At 45.1% G+C, this 13,977-nt stretch overlaps 1 protein-coding gene across 7 annotated transcripts in view; it reads right to left on the reverse strand.

Moving 5' to 3' along the window:
• The window catches only part of ANKS1A (ankyrin repeat and sterile alpha motif domain containing 1A), a 187,626-nt gene that overhangs the window by 97,147 nt on the left and 76,502 nt on the right, over positions 1-13,977 (reverse strand). For 4 of the 7 annotated variants that reach the window (XM_060021970.1, XM_060021969.1, XM_060021968.1 and 1 more), the window contains exons 4-9: positions 12,824-12,886; positions 5,429-5,725; positions 4,574-4,649; positions 4,188-4,289; positions 3,990-4,091; positions 2,418-2,614 (exon numbers count right to left, since the gene is read on the reverse strand). In XM_060021970.1, the coding sequence (XP_059877953.1) occupies positions 2,418-2,614; positions 3,990-4,091; positions 4,188-4,289; positions 4,574-4,649; positions 5,429-5,725; positions 12,824-12,886 (837 nt within the window). Of the gene's footprint in view, positions 1-2,417; positions 2,615-3,989; positions 4,092-4,187; positions 4,290-4,573; positions 4,650-5,428; positions 5,726-12,823; positions 12,887-13,977 lie in introns of those variants that run through there. The other 3 variants (XM_060021972.1, XM_060021971.1, XM_060021973.1) reach the window with 2 other exon arrangements.

Genomic DNA, 13,977 nt, shown 5'->3' on the forward strand with positions numbered 1-13,977 from the left:
TAAGTCTACTTTCCCCACCCTTCTTTGCTCCAGAAGCGTAGGAACAAGCCTGGTCCAGGGCCACCTTGTAAGGAGGGGAACAGCAGACGGAGCAGGCCCATAATCTCACCAGTTATCCAACTGTGGGACACAAAGAGCTGAGGAAAACCAAAATGAAACGTAACAACAACAAAAATGACTCATCCTAGAAGCCTTCCCAAGGCTAAAGGAGCCTAGAAAGAACAATGTGAAAGGCTCTTGTGGAAGAGGTAATCACCAGGGACCCTGGAAGGAAAGAGAAGCATGGGTCTTTCATGGTCTTTTCTACCGTGAAAACTATGGCCCAGGGGCCTGGAACTATGAAGCTGATTTACAGATACCATCCGCTGTGTTTACCAGACGTAGAACAGTCCCTTGGCCACAGTTAATTACCAAGGACCAGGAAGGCAGCACAGCAACAACATACTCAAGTAAAAGTGGCAAAGCATGCACCCCAAGATGTATCAGTTTCTACTTAGCAGGACCATAGGAGGCTAGATTACTACAGTGGGATGAACAAAGAACCTGTGTAAATCAGTGGCTAAGCCTCACAGGAACTTGCTCCTTCAAAGCTTCCTTCAGGAATCCCGTGTTCTTCTTGCAAAGCCTCCAGCTCCCTCTAATGGGCATCACCTGTAAGTGCCACTGAAAGCAACACCTTCCTCCACAGGTTGGATTTCCCTAATTCATTTGTACCTAACGGTGAAAGAAGTGGAAACAAACAAATAAAAAAACAAAAAAAACCCTAGCTCTGTCTGCAGAAGCACTGTGTGAGCGGTGCTCGGCACGTGCACTTGCTTTCACCACCGACAAGGAGTTTCATCACAGTCCTCGATTACGCCCGCTCTAGGGGTTCTACCACAAGACTGGTGGGCCTTTCCAAAATCCATACTGAAATGCTGGGACTATCCCAGGGCAGGGCAAGAAGCCGAACAAAAAAGAACACCAAAAACAGCAGGCCATTCCCAGGGAATTAATGAAAAGCCTGAGGATCACCAGGCAGCCAAGGGATCATCAAAATGGTCATAAGCCAGATTTGCACCAAAAGGGAAGGGCCAGCCTCTCCAACAGGAAGAAGTAATATACACCTGAAAATATGCCTCAAGGTGGGACTATCACTGGGATCCTGTTAGAGCAATGCCTGTTTATTAAAAGTGCAATGCTCAAAACCTCAACAGTGCAGGAAGGAAGGGCCATGGGACCACTGATTCAGGCTTAGGCTCACAGTAAAACCCTGGGAGAGAAAATGGGGGTAAGGAGTCTGGAGAACAATGTATAAGGCTAGAAGTAGAAGCAAGTGCTAGAGAGACTTCCCTGGTGGCACAGTGGTTAAGAATCCACCTGCCAGTGCAGGGGACACAGGTTTGAGCCCTGGTCTGGGAAGATCCCACATGCCACGAAGCAACTGAGCCCGTGTGCCACAACTACTGAGCCTGCGCTCTAGAGCCCATGAGCCACAACTACTGAAGCCCGTGCGCCGCAACTACTGAGCCCACACACCAAAACTACTGAAGCCCACGTGCTCTAGAGCCCACATGCCACAACTACTGAACCTGTGTGCTGCAACTATTGAAGCCCGCACGCCTAGAGCTCATGCTCCGCAACAAGAGAAGCCACTGCAATGAGAAGCGCGTGCACCGCAACGAAGAGTAGCCCCCACTCGCCACCACTAGAGAAAGCCCACGCTCAGCAAAGAAGACCCAATACAGCCAAAAAAAATAAATAAAAATTAAAAAAGAAGAAGAAGAAGAAGAAGAAGAAGCAAGGGCTAGAGAAAGAAGCAGTCAGATGGGAAGGTTGACCTTTAGAGGGAAAAATTCAGGGTTGTCCCCATCCTACTATTTCAATGGCTGGAGGGGTTATAACTATGGGAAAAATAGGAATGTACATACTAATACATACACTGTCTGATTAAGCCTTGCTACAACCCTGCTGAACACAAAATCTGTCCAAATACAAATGGATAAATTTTTTAGGGCAAATGGAAGGTGAACATGTACTCAGGGCTGACAGGAACTTATTTAGCAAGCTCTTTCATCGACAGAACTGCTCTCCCGAAAGAAACAAACAATATATAGCAAAGGCCCCAAAGACAGAAGCAGCAGTGAGGCTAAATAGAAATAAAATGCTTCAATTTACTCTAAGGTCAAAAAAGTAACAGAAGGATGCAAACAGGTTATATTGAAACTGGAAAAATTAAAATTGTACCTCAACACAAGCTGTAGAGTTTGACCACACTAAGCAAGAGGGAGATGGTGCAGAGCCCCCAGGAGAATAGGGTGGGTGGGACCCAGGCCCCTGAAACACAGCTGGCACTGGGGGTCGCACATCCTCTCTCCCACTCCCCAGCAGAGCAGAGGTGGACAACAGAACCCCGGTACAGAGGGTCAGCCACGTACAGGCCTCACTCCAGCAGCTTTCACTCCCGCCGTCTCGGCCTCCCTGCTCATGGAGTCCCGGTCAGACGAGCGCCCGCTGGCCGTGCTGTCCAATGAATGGCAGGAGACAGCATTGTACAGAGCCTCGTAGGGACCCTCCTCTTCCATGTTGCTGTCAAAATCGATGATCAGTTCAGTCACTGCTTTCTCCACATCACCTGAAGAGGGGTTAGAAGGCAAGAGAGTCGGTGAGAGGACAGCACAGTCTTGGACTTCCCACCACAGGAACAACCCAAAGCCCCTTCGGCCACCTGAACTTGACCAACGTTAACCTAGAGCAGGAAAATAAATCACGGCTTTCTCCACGGACAGGAATAAATATAGAGAGTTTCATCTGCGCTTCATACTCTGAGAAATGAACAGATTTTTCTCCAATTCAATATGGAACCTTTGACATCTATGAAGGACATCTCCCAAGATCGTTATAAATTCCCAAATACCTCAATGCCATGACAGCATAAACTTAAACCATAAGATGTAGCAAGGTACAACTGGAAAACTTCAGTAGTCCCTTTAAATTCTTAACAAGAACCTCCATGTGCCCAAGCAAAATAGAGGGTGGTGAAGCCTTTCTGAGATGAAGGCGCTGTGCAGCTACAACTCACTCACTAGACAACTACGAACCTCAGAGTGCCTGGGATCCAAATTTGTGACTCTGCAAAGTAACCAGGGATCTGGTTATAGACCAGGGATCTCTGGGTCACTTGCAAAGAGTCAAAACTGTAACTGTAAAATCCCTGAAAGCTAAGAGCTTAGTGAACTACTAATCCCATTACCAGCAAATTATGAGGTCAAGAAAAAAAGTGTGACCAGGGGAGGGGAACAAGGACTCTACAGTAAAGACAGGCTGAGAACCCCTGAACCCTTGCATCTCTGCATTCCTCTGAAAAATCCCTTTCCTTTTTCAGTATCTGGCTTTGCTCTGTTTCTCGAGCTTTCTTCATTGTGATCTGTATCTGGGGGAGGTGTCAGCCAGTGTTTTGTCTTTCTCATTCATCAGACCTAGGACCCAAAAGGCTGCTCAATCAATCTGAAAAGGTGGATCCTGGCTAATGATGGAGAGGCTGGACTGCCCAAGCTAGCATCCAGACCACATGTGTTGGACAAATGATAGACTACTAAAATCTGCCATATACACATCTACCAACCAGATGACACTCATTAAATATTTACTGTGAGCCAGCTATACTCAAGGCACTAAAGTGTGTGTTAGAAAAAAAAGGTTTCACTGAGATTTGAGTTCATCTTGAGATCATCCTGTCTACCACACATCCCAGGATAGCTCTCACAGAGCCAACTCTAAAAGCAGAGAATAAAATAAAGTAGGAAAGAAAAAGTCCACCATCACGGCCTAAGCTTTGCCCAAGAAAACTTCATATAGTAGTTGGAAAAAAATGAATTTGAATATGAACTTACTAAGTACTCCCAATCCCCCAAAATAATTATTTAAATTAAGATTTTCCATTCTGCCAAAGAACGTTCAACTCTTTTCAAGCTGAGAGCCCCTTTGCTGGCAGAAGAGAGCCGACTCACCCTGAGACTTCTGGGATATGGAGTCCATGTTGGAGATGAGAGGTGGCTGGGTTGTGGGGGTTTTATCTACCTCTTTTGCACTTCTTTTTCCAGTCATGTGATCTACATGGAAAGACCAAAAAAAGCTGCACCAAATACCAGTGGCTTGGTTCAGCCAGCGTGTCCCCTGGTCCCTGCGGCAGGGAGATGGACCCATACCTTCGATCAGTGCTGCTATCTGCTGGCTCTTCTGAGATGGCAGCTCCCGGACAGTGTCTAAGGCAGTCAGTCCACGGTTATCTTTTATGTTGACGTCAATTCCTAGAAAGGCACACCAGGTGGACCAGGGGAGTGAGAATTTTCAAGCCAGCCTCAAAGAGGGTCAAATTCCAGGATACCTAATGCTCCTGGCAGCACAACCAACGTTTTCATCCAAAGATATTTTATCCAGCTATACAAGAACTTCGTACATTTGCAGTCAACCAGTGGAGACATACACATATTAGGTTCAAAGGCAGCCAGTAAAAATCCCCCTCCAGGGATCCTGGGGGAAATGATCCCAACCCTGGCATGCTGTGTAGACAAGAGCGCTGCCAACCTCTCACCTGCAGCCAGCAGGATTTGCACCACATCGGTCTTGCCAAACAAAGCAGCCTCATGCAAAGCACTGCCCTTCTCCGTCTGGAAAGCAAATGAGAGCGCAGAGCAGGATATCATCAGAACAGTGACCCAGGTTTGGCGTGGCTTCACACGACAAACGGGACGTAGACAAGAAGGGACAGGAAAATAAAATAAACCACACGAAGTCCTCTGTCATTATCTTTCCCACTTTTCTTGTCTGGATTCCAAAACCACAATCGTGGCCCATACTTGGGTGTTTGATGTGCCACCAGGAGGCCACACATGAATAACTGCACTGTTACCCTTGGAACCACCTATTGGTGACACTCCTAAAAACCCCACCTTCCTGGGTGGAAGGAATGATGAGAAGAAAAGTACAAGGGGGGGGAAAACACCTTAACTTCAAATGTGGTCTGGTGGATGCAAAGCCTAAGAAATGGCCATTCATCTGAACGGAGAAAGCTACCAACAAAGGGAAATGTTAAGTCTCCTGTCGGCAACATCAAGTTGATGGGACTTTGGAGGCGCTAATGGTGGCAGTGGGAACACAGGTATAGGAAGATAATGAAAGTTTTCTAATTTCAAGAGAGAGTCCATAAGCATGTCTTTTCAGGGTATAATGACCATGTATTACCCCTGAAAAGAAACAAAAAATAACAGACTCACTGGAGGAGTTTCTTTGTCTCTAAAGTTTCTCATTACAACGAGTCAGCAAATGGAAGCATCTGACATGTGATGTGAACCGTGCTAAATAGGAACACAGCCCAGCAGCATGGCGCTTGTGCCTTTTCCAAAATGACTACGTCCCTTGGGCCTGGGAGGTACGTCCGCCCCACTACCTGGTAATTGCTATCCATGCCGGCATCCAGGAGGACCTGGACCACGGCTTTGTGGCCATTCCTTGCTGCCAAGTGCAGAGGGGTGTGCTTCTTAGTGTTGCAGCTCAGGAGGTTGGGGTGTGCGTTGAGGAGCATCTTCACCACCTCCAGCCTCCCGTAGAGTGCAGCCAGGTCCAGAGGCGTCTCGAACTTGTTGTTGCGCATGGTGGGGTCAGTCAGCTCCTCTAAGAGGACCTTCACCACCTCCGTGTGGCCATACTGTGCTGCGCAGTGCAGGGCCGTCTCGTTGTCATTGTTCTAAAGAGTCAACAGGCGGATGATGTCAGAAAGGTGACCAGCAGACTGGCAGACAACTGGGGTAATCACACGTAAAACCATTGAAATTTAAATGAGAAAAATAGCAGCAACACCTGGGGACTAATAGAACTATGTCAGAATCCCGCAAACAAGCCCGGCTGCTCCAGTCAGCCTCATCTGCCCCAGTTACTGCCAGAGGGGAGCAGTCGGCACCTCAGCCTTTGTAGTCTCCTCTGTGCCAATGTAGACGTGTCTCCAGACGGCAAGGAGAGCCACCTTGGGAACACAGCAGGCCGCGGGGAGAAGCCCTGGCACAGATGGATGCCCGTAATATCACTGCCATTGACTCAATTTAAACTTCAACTGGTTTTACAATTTCTATTGAGCCAACCCCGTGGTCCTGATTCTGGATCTGCTGACCATCCATTGCCTCGCACACAAGCTTTTTGGAAAGAGTTTGTCGTCTGCGTAGCTCCATGCATGCAAATCAATTGGCCAACAATGAAAGTTACAGAGCAGAGCACCCAAGATCACTCTCAACATATCAGCCAACAGCCACTGCCAGGGGACTGAGGCACCTGAGCTCAGTCACAGAGTAACGCGGGACCCAGATGCCACCCTGAGCCTGCTCCAGGAGCCTGCCCCAGCCAATGCATGCAGGACCTACAACTGTGCCAAGAAGGGTTTCTTAGGTAAGAAAGATACAATCAGACACCAGAATGTTTTGTGTGAGAGGTGCAAAATATTCAAGATTGTAACATTGCCATTAATTCAAATTCACAACCCCACAGGTCCTCTGATGTCAATTTTGTTTCAAACTAAAGGGAGAACCTGAGATAAAGCAGGAGAAGTTTGTGCTTTATCAACCATCAGAAGCAAAATGTTAATCATTCCAATTATGATCTTTCTTTTACTACTACTGACAATGTATAACTAGAGCAGGCATAGAGGAATTTCCACGACCTCTCCATTTTTAGAAGCATTAATGAAAATAATAATTCTCCCACAAGATTTTGAGATTCCTGAATTTATCCAGGAGGCTTCTGCCACTTTGGGGAAACAAAGCTTCTGAGGGCATGTGTCCTTCAGGTCAATATTATGCACCTTTCAGTGGTCAAAAGGTAAAGATTAAATGTTTCCACAATTGCTTCAATTCTATTAATGATATTAAAAGTAACAGACTAGAAGTTACCCAAACATGCATGCAATTCCATCTGCTTTTGATCTGGCATTTAACTGCATCATTTTTTCCAGCTACACCAAGTGTATCAGAAAGATCCAGGGCTACTAGGCGCAAGGCCCCAAAAGGCCAGAATGATAGCAAAGAAATTTTTTTTTAATGAAACAAGGACAGAAAGAGTGGTAGCAAGAGCCACATGCAAAGATAAATGCACACAGATAAACAGAGGAAGCAGCACTGAGCTCCAACACAGCTCCAGGAGAGCAGCTGCTGAGAAGGTGCAGACAGACTTCTCTGGCCACAGAACACAGCCAGTTAGCAATGGCCTCCTGTGATACAGCTGGGTCCAAGGGGCGAATTCCACGTCAACCTGAAAGTCTGGAGGGCAGGAGAAACGCTGGGCTGGAAGTAAATCCTTGGGGCTCCCTGTGCCGAACAAACCTTTCAGGCCACCCATATGCCCACTTCCTATTAAGCTATGGCATGAAAAACTTAGAGCTGTCACCTCGCTTTCTCATGAGAAGAAAAGACAGCTACAGCAATGAAAACTCACAGGAGCTTCCTGTAGAGGGATCCTGGGGCAGAGTTGCAACTCAAAGAAGTTTAAGAGGATTCTCAGGGTTTTATATCTCAAGATTAGCATGACAGCAAGGGCCAAGAAAGTCAGCTTATTCTCATTAAAACTCCAGTCCAAAAAAACTCGTTTACTCTGAAGTAGACACTGCTATCTCTTTTATATCCAAGTTGTCTCCCAACAACCAGAATAATCTGTAAAAAGTATGTCATTAGGGCCTGAAGAACTGTAAAACTCTAGGGGAAAAAAGTCTTCTCTGGGTTTTTGCCAGAACTAAAGCAGCTACCACAGAGCTGCCTCGCTAAAGGCATGGTCTTGATCACTACCAGGCAAACTGCCTGCCTATGTTAAAAATGGCCTAACCACATCTCTGCAGTTTATATTCACAGTGTAGGAAGCATCTTATTTATGTTTCAGTCTTGCCAGACATGCTCTGGTAACTACAATACTCTTGAGTTTACGTCTGTGGTGACCACATCTCTCGACTACTGAACACAGGCCATCACAATGAGCTCTTACTACCGCTTCCCCTTGGAGCCTAACAATTTTCAGGGCAAGAAGTCACTAAAGTTTTGGATTTATGGACCCACAAGGAAGAGAGGGATTCCAGGGAGGGTACAAACTCTCAACCACCTGGAATCCCTCTCTTTCACACCTTTCAAATCACACCATGGGTGCTTACAACACCCCAAGAGTTCACAGAATCATACTACTATGAATCTGGACTAAGGATGGGGACTGAGATGAAATATCCCAATTTTCCCCCAAGGCTTTGCACAAACTCCCCACTCCTACTCATCTTGAGACCCACTTTCATTTTTTCCTTGCTAGGTCATTACTTCTAAAAAAAAAAAAAAATCCCTATACCCTTTATATCTGGAGACCCCATTCAATGTATAAATCCATTACTTATGTGTTTTATACACACACACACACACACACACACACACACACACACACACACACACACACACATAAACTACAAACAGCAGAAAACCATCTAGAAACATTCCCGTGACTTTTCTCCTCTGGGAACTATTCAAAACCATCACCTCCCAGTGCTTGGATTATAGCCCAACTGCACTCTTGTCCACCGCTGACAGATATCTAAGTTAGGAACACCGGGGCTACAGCTCTCTGGAGCAACGATGGTATAGTCTCTAGAAATATACCCAAATTGGAACAAAAAGACAAAGTGGGTCTACAAAGATTTAGAAGACACAGGAAAAGCATGAGAACCAAGTTCCTCATGTGGAGGAGGAGTCAGACTTACTCTGCAAAGCTCTGAAGGCAGAACTCTGACCAACAGAGGGAAGGTTTAGGAAAATAGGTATCAATCAAGCATAAGAAACCAAAAATCAGTGGAATTCAAAAAGAGGCTGCCAAGAGTAATTCTGCTTGCTACTAGGAGAAACAAACAAATAAAATAAGGGGTAGATGGCCTGCGTTTTAGGTGAGAAAAGAGGAATCCTGCTCTAGTGGAAAGTTAGCCTAGATCAGTGGTTCTTAAACAAGCTTCGTTTTGGAATTACAAGGGAGCTTAAAGGTAACTAATATTGAGCCCCACCCCAGGTCTGCCAAGGTAGCACCTCAGAGGGTAAAGCCCAGGAAAACTAATATTAAAAAGGTTACCAGCCTAGCAGACACCAACTTAAACATCATTCATCATCATCAAGAACAAAACAAACTGACATCATGTGCCTGGTGATGCGATGCACTAAAAAGGAAGGACAAACATCACTCTTGTGGCATTACTGCCAAAAATGTATAACCTGAACCAAATCAAGAGGAATTATCAGACAAACTCAAACTGAGGGCCAGTCTACAAAACAAACAGCCTATGCTCTTCAAAAATGTCAATGTCATGAATGACTAGAAAAGGCTGAGGATAACTGTTTCAGATTATGTATGATCCTGGACTCTATCTTGGACCAGAAAAAGAAATTGCTCTAAAGGACATTATTGAGATAATTGGTGAAATTTGAACATGGACTTCTTTTTTTTTTTTTACTTTTTTTTATTTATTTTTGGCTGCATTGGGTCTTTGTTGCTGTGCGCAGGCTTTTCTCTAGTTGTGGCGAGCGGGAGCTACTCTTCTTTGTGGTGCGCGGGCTTCTCATTGTGGTGGCTTCTCTTGTTGTGAAGCACGGGCTCTAGGCACACGGACTTCAGTAGTTGTGGCTCATGGGCTTTAGAGCACAGGCTCAGTAGTTGTGGTGCACGGCCTTCATTGCTCCATGGCATGTGGGATCTTCCCAGACCAGGGCTCGAACACATGTCCCCTGCATTGGCAGGCAGATTCTTAACCACTGCACCACCAGGGAAGCCCCTGTGAATTACTTTTAAGTGTCTGGAGAAACAGACCTACCATAAAACGACTTTGACTACTGCTCATCTTATGATATTCAGACTAAGTTAAAATTGTTTTAAAAGGGGGTAAGTAAACAATTTTAATAGTTTCACCTTAGCTAAGGATGACGTACATTTGGACTGGTTTATGCTGACTTGCTGAAACAGGAAAAGGTCCATATGGTAAAGAGGAAGATAAAAGCTCATGAAAACCATCTCTGCTCCCAGGAAAGGCATCTGCAACTTCTTAATTTCTACAGGTGCTTGATAGGACTTAGCACACAAATGTATTTTAGCAAAAACAATTCCTAGACACACCAGGTCAATGAAAACCCATAAAACCTAGGGAGGTTAGAACTGAATCAGCCTGAGAAGAGTCTGCATTCTTAGCACAACCCAAATAGCCTTATCCCTTAACGGCGTTTACGTCACTTGGCCTTTGAGGGGGGGGGTGGGTGGGGTGGAGGCAAAGGGTAGTACAGTTGGCCCTCCCAATCCACGCGTTCTGCATCTGATGAGTCAACCAACTATGGATCAAAAATATTCTGGGAGAGGAACTTCCCTGGTGGTGCAGTGGTTAAGAATCCGCCTGCCAATGCAGGGGACACGGGTTCAAGCCCTAGTCTGAGAAGATCCCACATGCCGCGGAGCAACTAAGCCCATGCGCCACAACTACTGAGCCTGCGCTCTAGAGCCCATGAGCCACAACTACTGAGCCCGTGTGCCACAACTACTGAAGCCCGTGCACCTAGAGCCCATGCTCCACATCAAGAGAAGCCACCGCAATGAGAAGCCCACGCACCACAACAAAATGTAGCCCCCACTCGCCACAACTAGAGAAAGCCCACGCACAGCAACGAAGACCCAATGCAGCCATAAATAAATAAATAAATCAATAAATTTAAAAGGTAATGCTTAAAAATAATATATTCCAGGGGAAAAAATCTAGAACGTTCCAAAAAGCAAAACTTGAATTTACCAAGTGGCAACTATTTACACAGCATTTACATTGTATTATCGTATTATACTGTATTATTAGGTATTATAAGTAATCTAGAGATGATTTAAGGTGTATGGGAGGTTAGAAGTAGGTTATGTGCAAACACTACACCATTTTATATAAGGGACTTGAACACAGTATCCACAGAGGTCCTAGAACCAATATCCTCTCAGATACTGAGGGAAGACTGTATTTCCAAAGAGAGAAGTAAGTTCTTATTCCATTTAGACGAAATTTCTTTTATGTGTGCAAAATCAAGGGATAGGAAAATGTGCTTTTAAGAAAAAAAGTCTTACCCTTTAATCAGAGCTTTATAAGCTAACTAAAGTAACCACCAAGTCGGGAAACAATCACTTCAAGGTGCTTCCCCCCTAAACAAAACCCTGAATGGACCAATACAGCAATGTTGCATTAAGCTTCACTCACTAGTAACAAAGAATAAATTCCAAAACAGCCTTTCAGAAATACCACATGGTATATACCTTTTAAAATTAGGACCTCAAATATTACTAGTAACCAGATATTTTTACTTCATGTACATGATCTTATTTGAACTCCAAAATAATCCCGCCAGGTAGATGGTATATCCCATTTTATAGAAGAGGAAACTGAAGCTCAGAGAAATTAAGTAACTTGTTCAAGTCAACACCAGTAAGTGGCAGCACAGAATTCAAACTTGGGTCTGACTTGATCTGTGAGGGTTTTCCACTCTGCTGCACTACTTCCAAAAAAATAAAAGAAGATGAAGTATCTTCCTATCTTCCTATCTTGAAGATCAGAAAACAGAATTGAAAGTGTGGGCAAACTAAAACTACTGTGTTCCCCCACTCCAGATCAAACTGCTTTTCCACGATTAGGGCCCAATAGCTGAAGGAAATCTCCCGTAGAGCCTGCCGACGTCCAGCCCATAGGGTCCTTCATTTGCTAAATCAGTATTTTCAAAGAAAAACATGAAATATCTGCCTTGCATTTGGAAATGCGCAGAAGGACCTTACATTTCCCTTCCCAGCAGCTGCTGTATTATTCAGAGCCAAGTGAAAGGTAGCTGATGTGAATAATGCAGTGACTCAGCCAAACTCCAGATTGTTGCCAAAAAGCAAACCTCATCTGAATGAAACCTTGAGTCAAAACAGCAGGTGAGAGCACAGAGGAGACAGGCTAACACCATCACCCAACCCACCAGCTTTGCCTCCAGAGGCAGTGGAGGGCCGAGGCCGGGGGCTGAACGTTCATCACTAGGCCCATCAGCCCATTATTTATCCCAGCCTCACGGGGGAAGGAGACTCAAGGCAAGTGCCCTGCTTGGCCGTGCAACTTCATTTCCTATTTCTGAGCTGTTCCAAGGGCCAAGAGTGACCAAGCAGAGAGAGAAGCTAATGGCTGGGGAGAAGGGACTGAGGCTTCAAAGCCCCAGGCACAAACTCAAGGAAAAGAGACGGGAGCCACACCAGCAGCTTTTAAGAGCAAAATGGAGTCACCCACGCCCTGGCTGCCACACCTCCACCACAAGCTATTGTTCGGATTCCATCTCAAGAGAAATATCGAAAGCAAACTTAAAAAAAAAAAAATTAATCTAGGAAGTACAATTTAATCATTTTCTGTGCTTATTAAAAAGTGAGCTACTTTGCGTAACATCTTTTAATTGCACTTTTCTTTTTTGAATTTAAATGATTTTAGAAATCACAATAGTAAATTATGCCCATAATATGGTTCCTTCTATTTCCCCAGTTCTGCCACTTCTAAGCTTTTCAGCCATTCCAGGAAAAGCACCCAAGCTTTCCAGAATTGGTATGGGTTTTAAAAACAAGAACAAAACCCACTGAAGCTTCGTTTTCCCATTCCCAGGCAAGCCAGAAGCAGATGGGCTGAAGCGGACAAACGTCAGGTTGATGAAGAAGAGTCTGAGTGGATGAGAGTGGAAGCCAGAGAGGACCGAAGAGAAAGTGCAGCTTGGAGAAATGATGCAGAGAAATCCTGGCAGCGAAAAGTACACACCTTGGCATTGATATAAGGGTCAAAGGGGCCGTACTTTTTGAGTTCTTTGATCTCAAGAGCATTCTATAAAAAGGAGAGGAAAAGAAAATGTGATGATAAAATGGATGAAATATATCAAAGCAATGCACAGCCCCGAGGGGGCCCAACACTAGACAACTTGGATCTGCCCTCTGGGTGCCTCAAAAGGAAGTTAATGGGGAAGACAACCTCCAGGGCACCGCGCTCATCACCCCTCTCATCCAAGCTTCCAACTGAAGCAACGTTAATGGTTTTTAATAAATCAGTGAAATACTTGTAACCACTGCCTAGATGCATTAGGTTTTTCGAGCTATTGCAGACGTTGTGCCCAGCCCCTGCCCCACCCACCTGCCTGCCAGATACGCAAAGCACTGGGCTGGGTCCCACTTATCAATGGACACTCCAGGCGGGAGGCGGCTGTGAGCAGGACAAGCTAGCATACTCAAGTGGCTCAAAAATCCAAGCAGCTGTGTTCCAAGGCAAAAGTGAGCAAAGACAGGATTAGAAATGGTGGCTGAAAATTTCTTAAACGAGAAGGACTTTAATGGGTGACTAGTTTTTTCCACATTGAGGAATATTAGTTAAAAGCAAACCTCTTTTATAAATTTCCTCCAGATAAGAGAAATTACTGTCACATTAGCCAGGAGGAGTAAAGTTGCATGTAGGTTCTAAAGAGGCAATTCTAAAGAGACAATTTTCCTTCCTAATGTTATAAAACAAACATCCTCATTGATGATCTTGAATGTCTGTTGCTCACCTACCCAGAAAATACAGCCAGAAGGGGGAAAGGGAGGCGGATGACCAGCTGTACACAAACAATCTCCAAGTGGAGAGAGCTGGGAGCACTGCTGTAGTTTTCTCACCCCTCACAGTGAAGCTGCCCTTCTCTGAATCAAAAATGTGCTCTTAACAGAATGTGCATGGTCTTGCTGACAGGGGGACTTCAAGAATGGTTTCCTATTTTTTTGAGGAATAACCCTGATCTAATCCTACAGGTGACTGAACAATCTCCTCTCAGCAAAGTCACTAGTGAAACAGTCCTAAGCTTACTGAGAAAGGGCAGCATCTCTCTCCTTCAAGCAAATAAGAAAAGTATCTACTTCAGTTCAGAGCAGAGAGGGCAACAGGAGAATGGC

The sequence above is a fragment of the Delphinus delphis genome, chromosome 10 (genome assembly GCF_949987515.2).
Source record: "Delphinus delphis chromosome 10, mDelDel1.2, whole genome shotgun sequence".
In the NCBI taxonomy this organism is placed as follows: domain Eukaryota; kingdom Metazoa; phylum Chordata; class Mammalia; order Artiodactyla; family Delphinidae; genus Delphinus; species Delphinus delphis.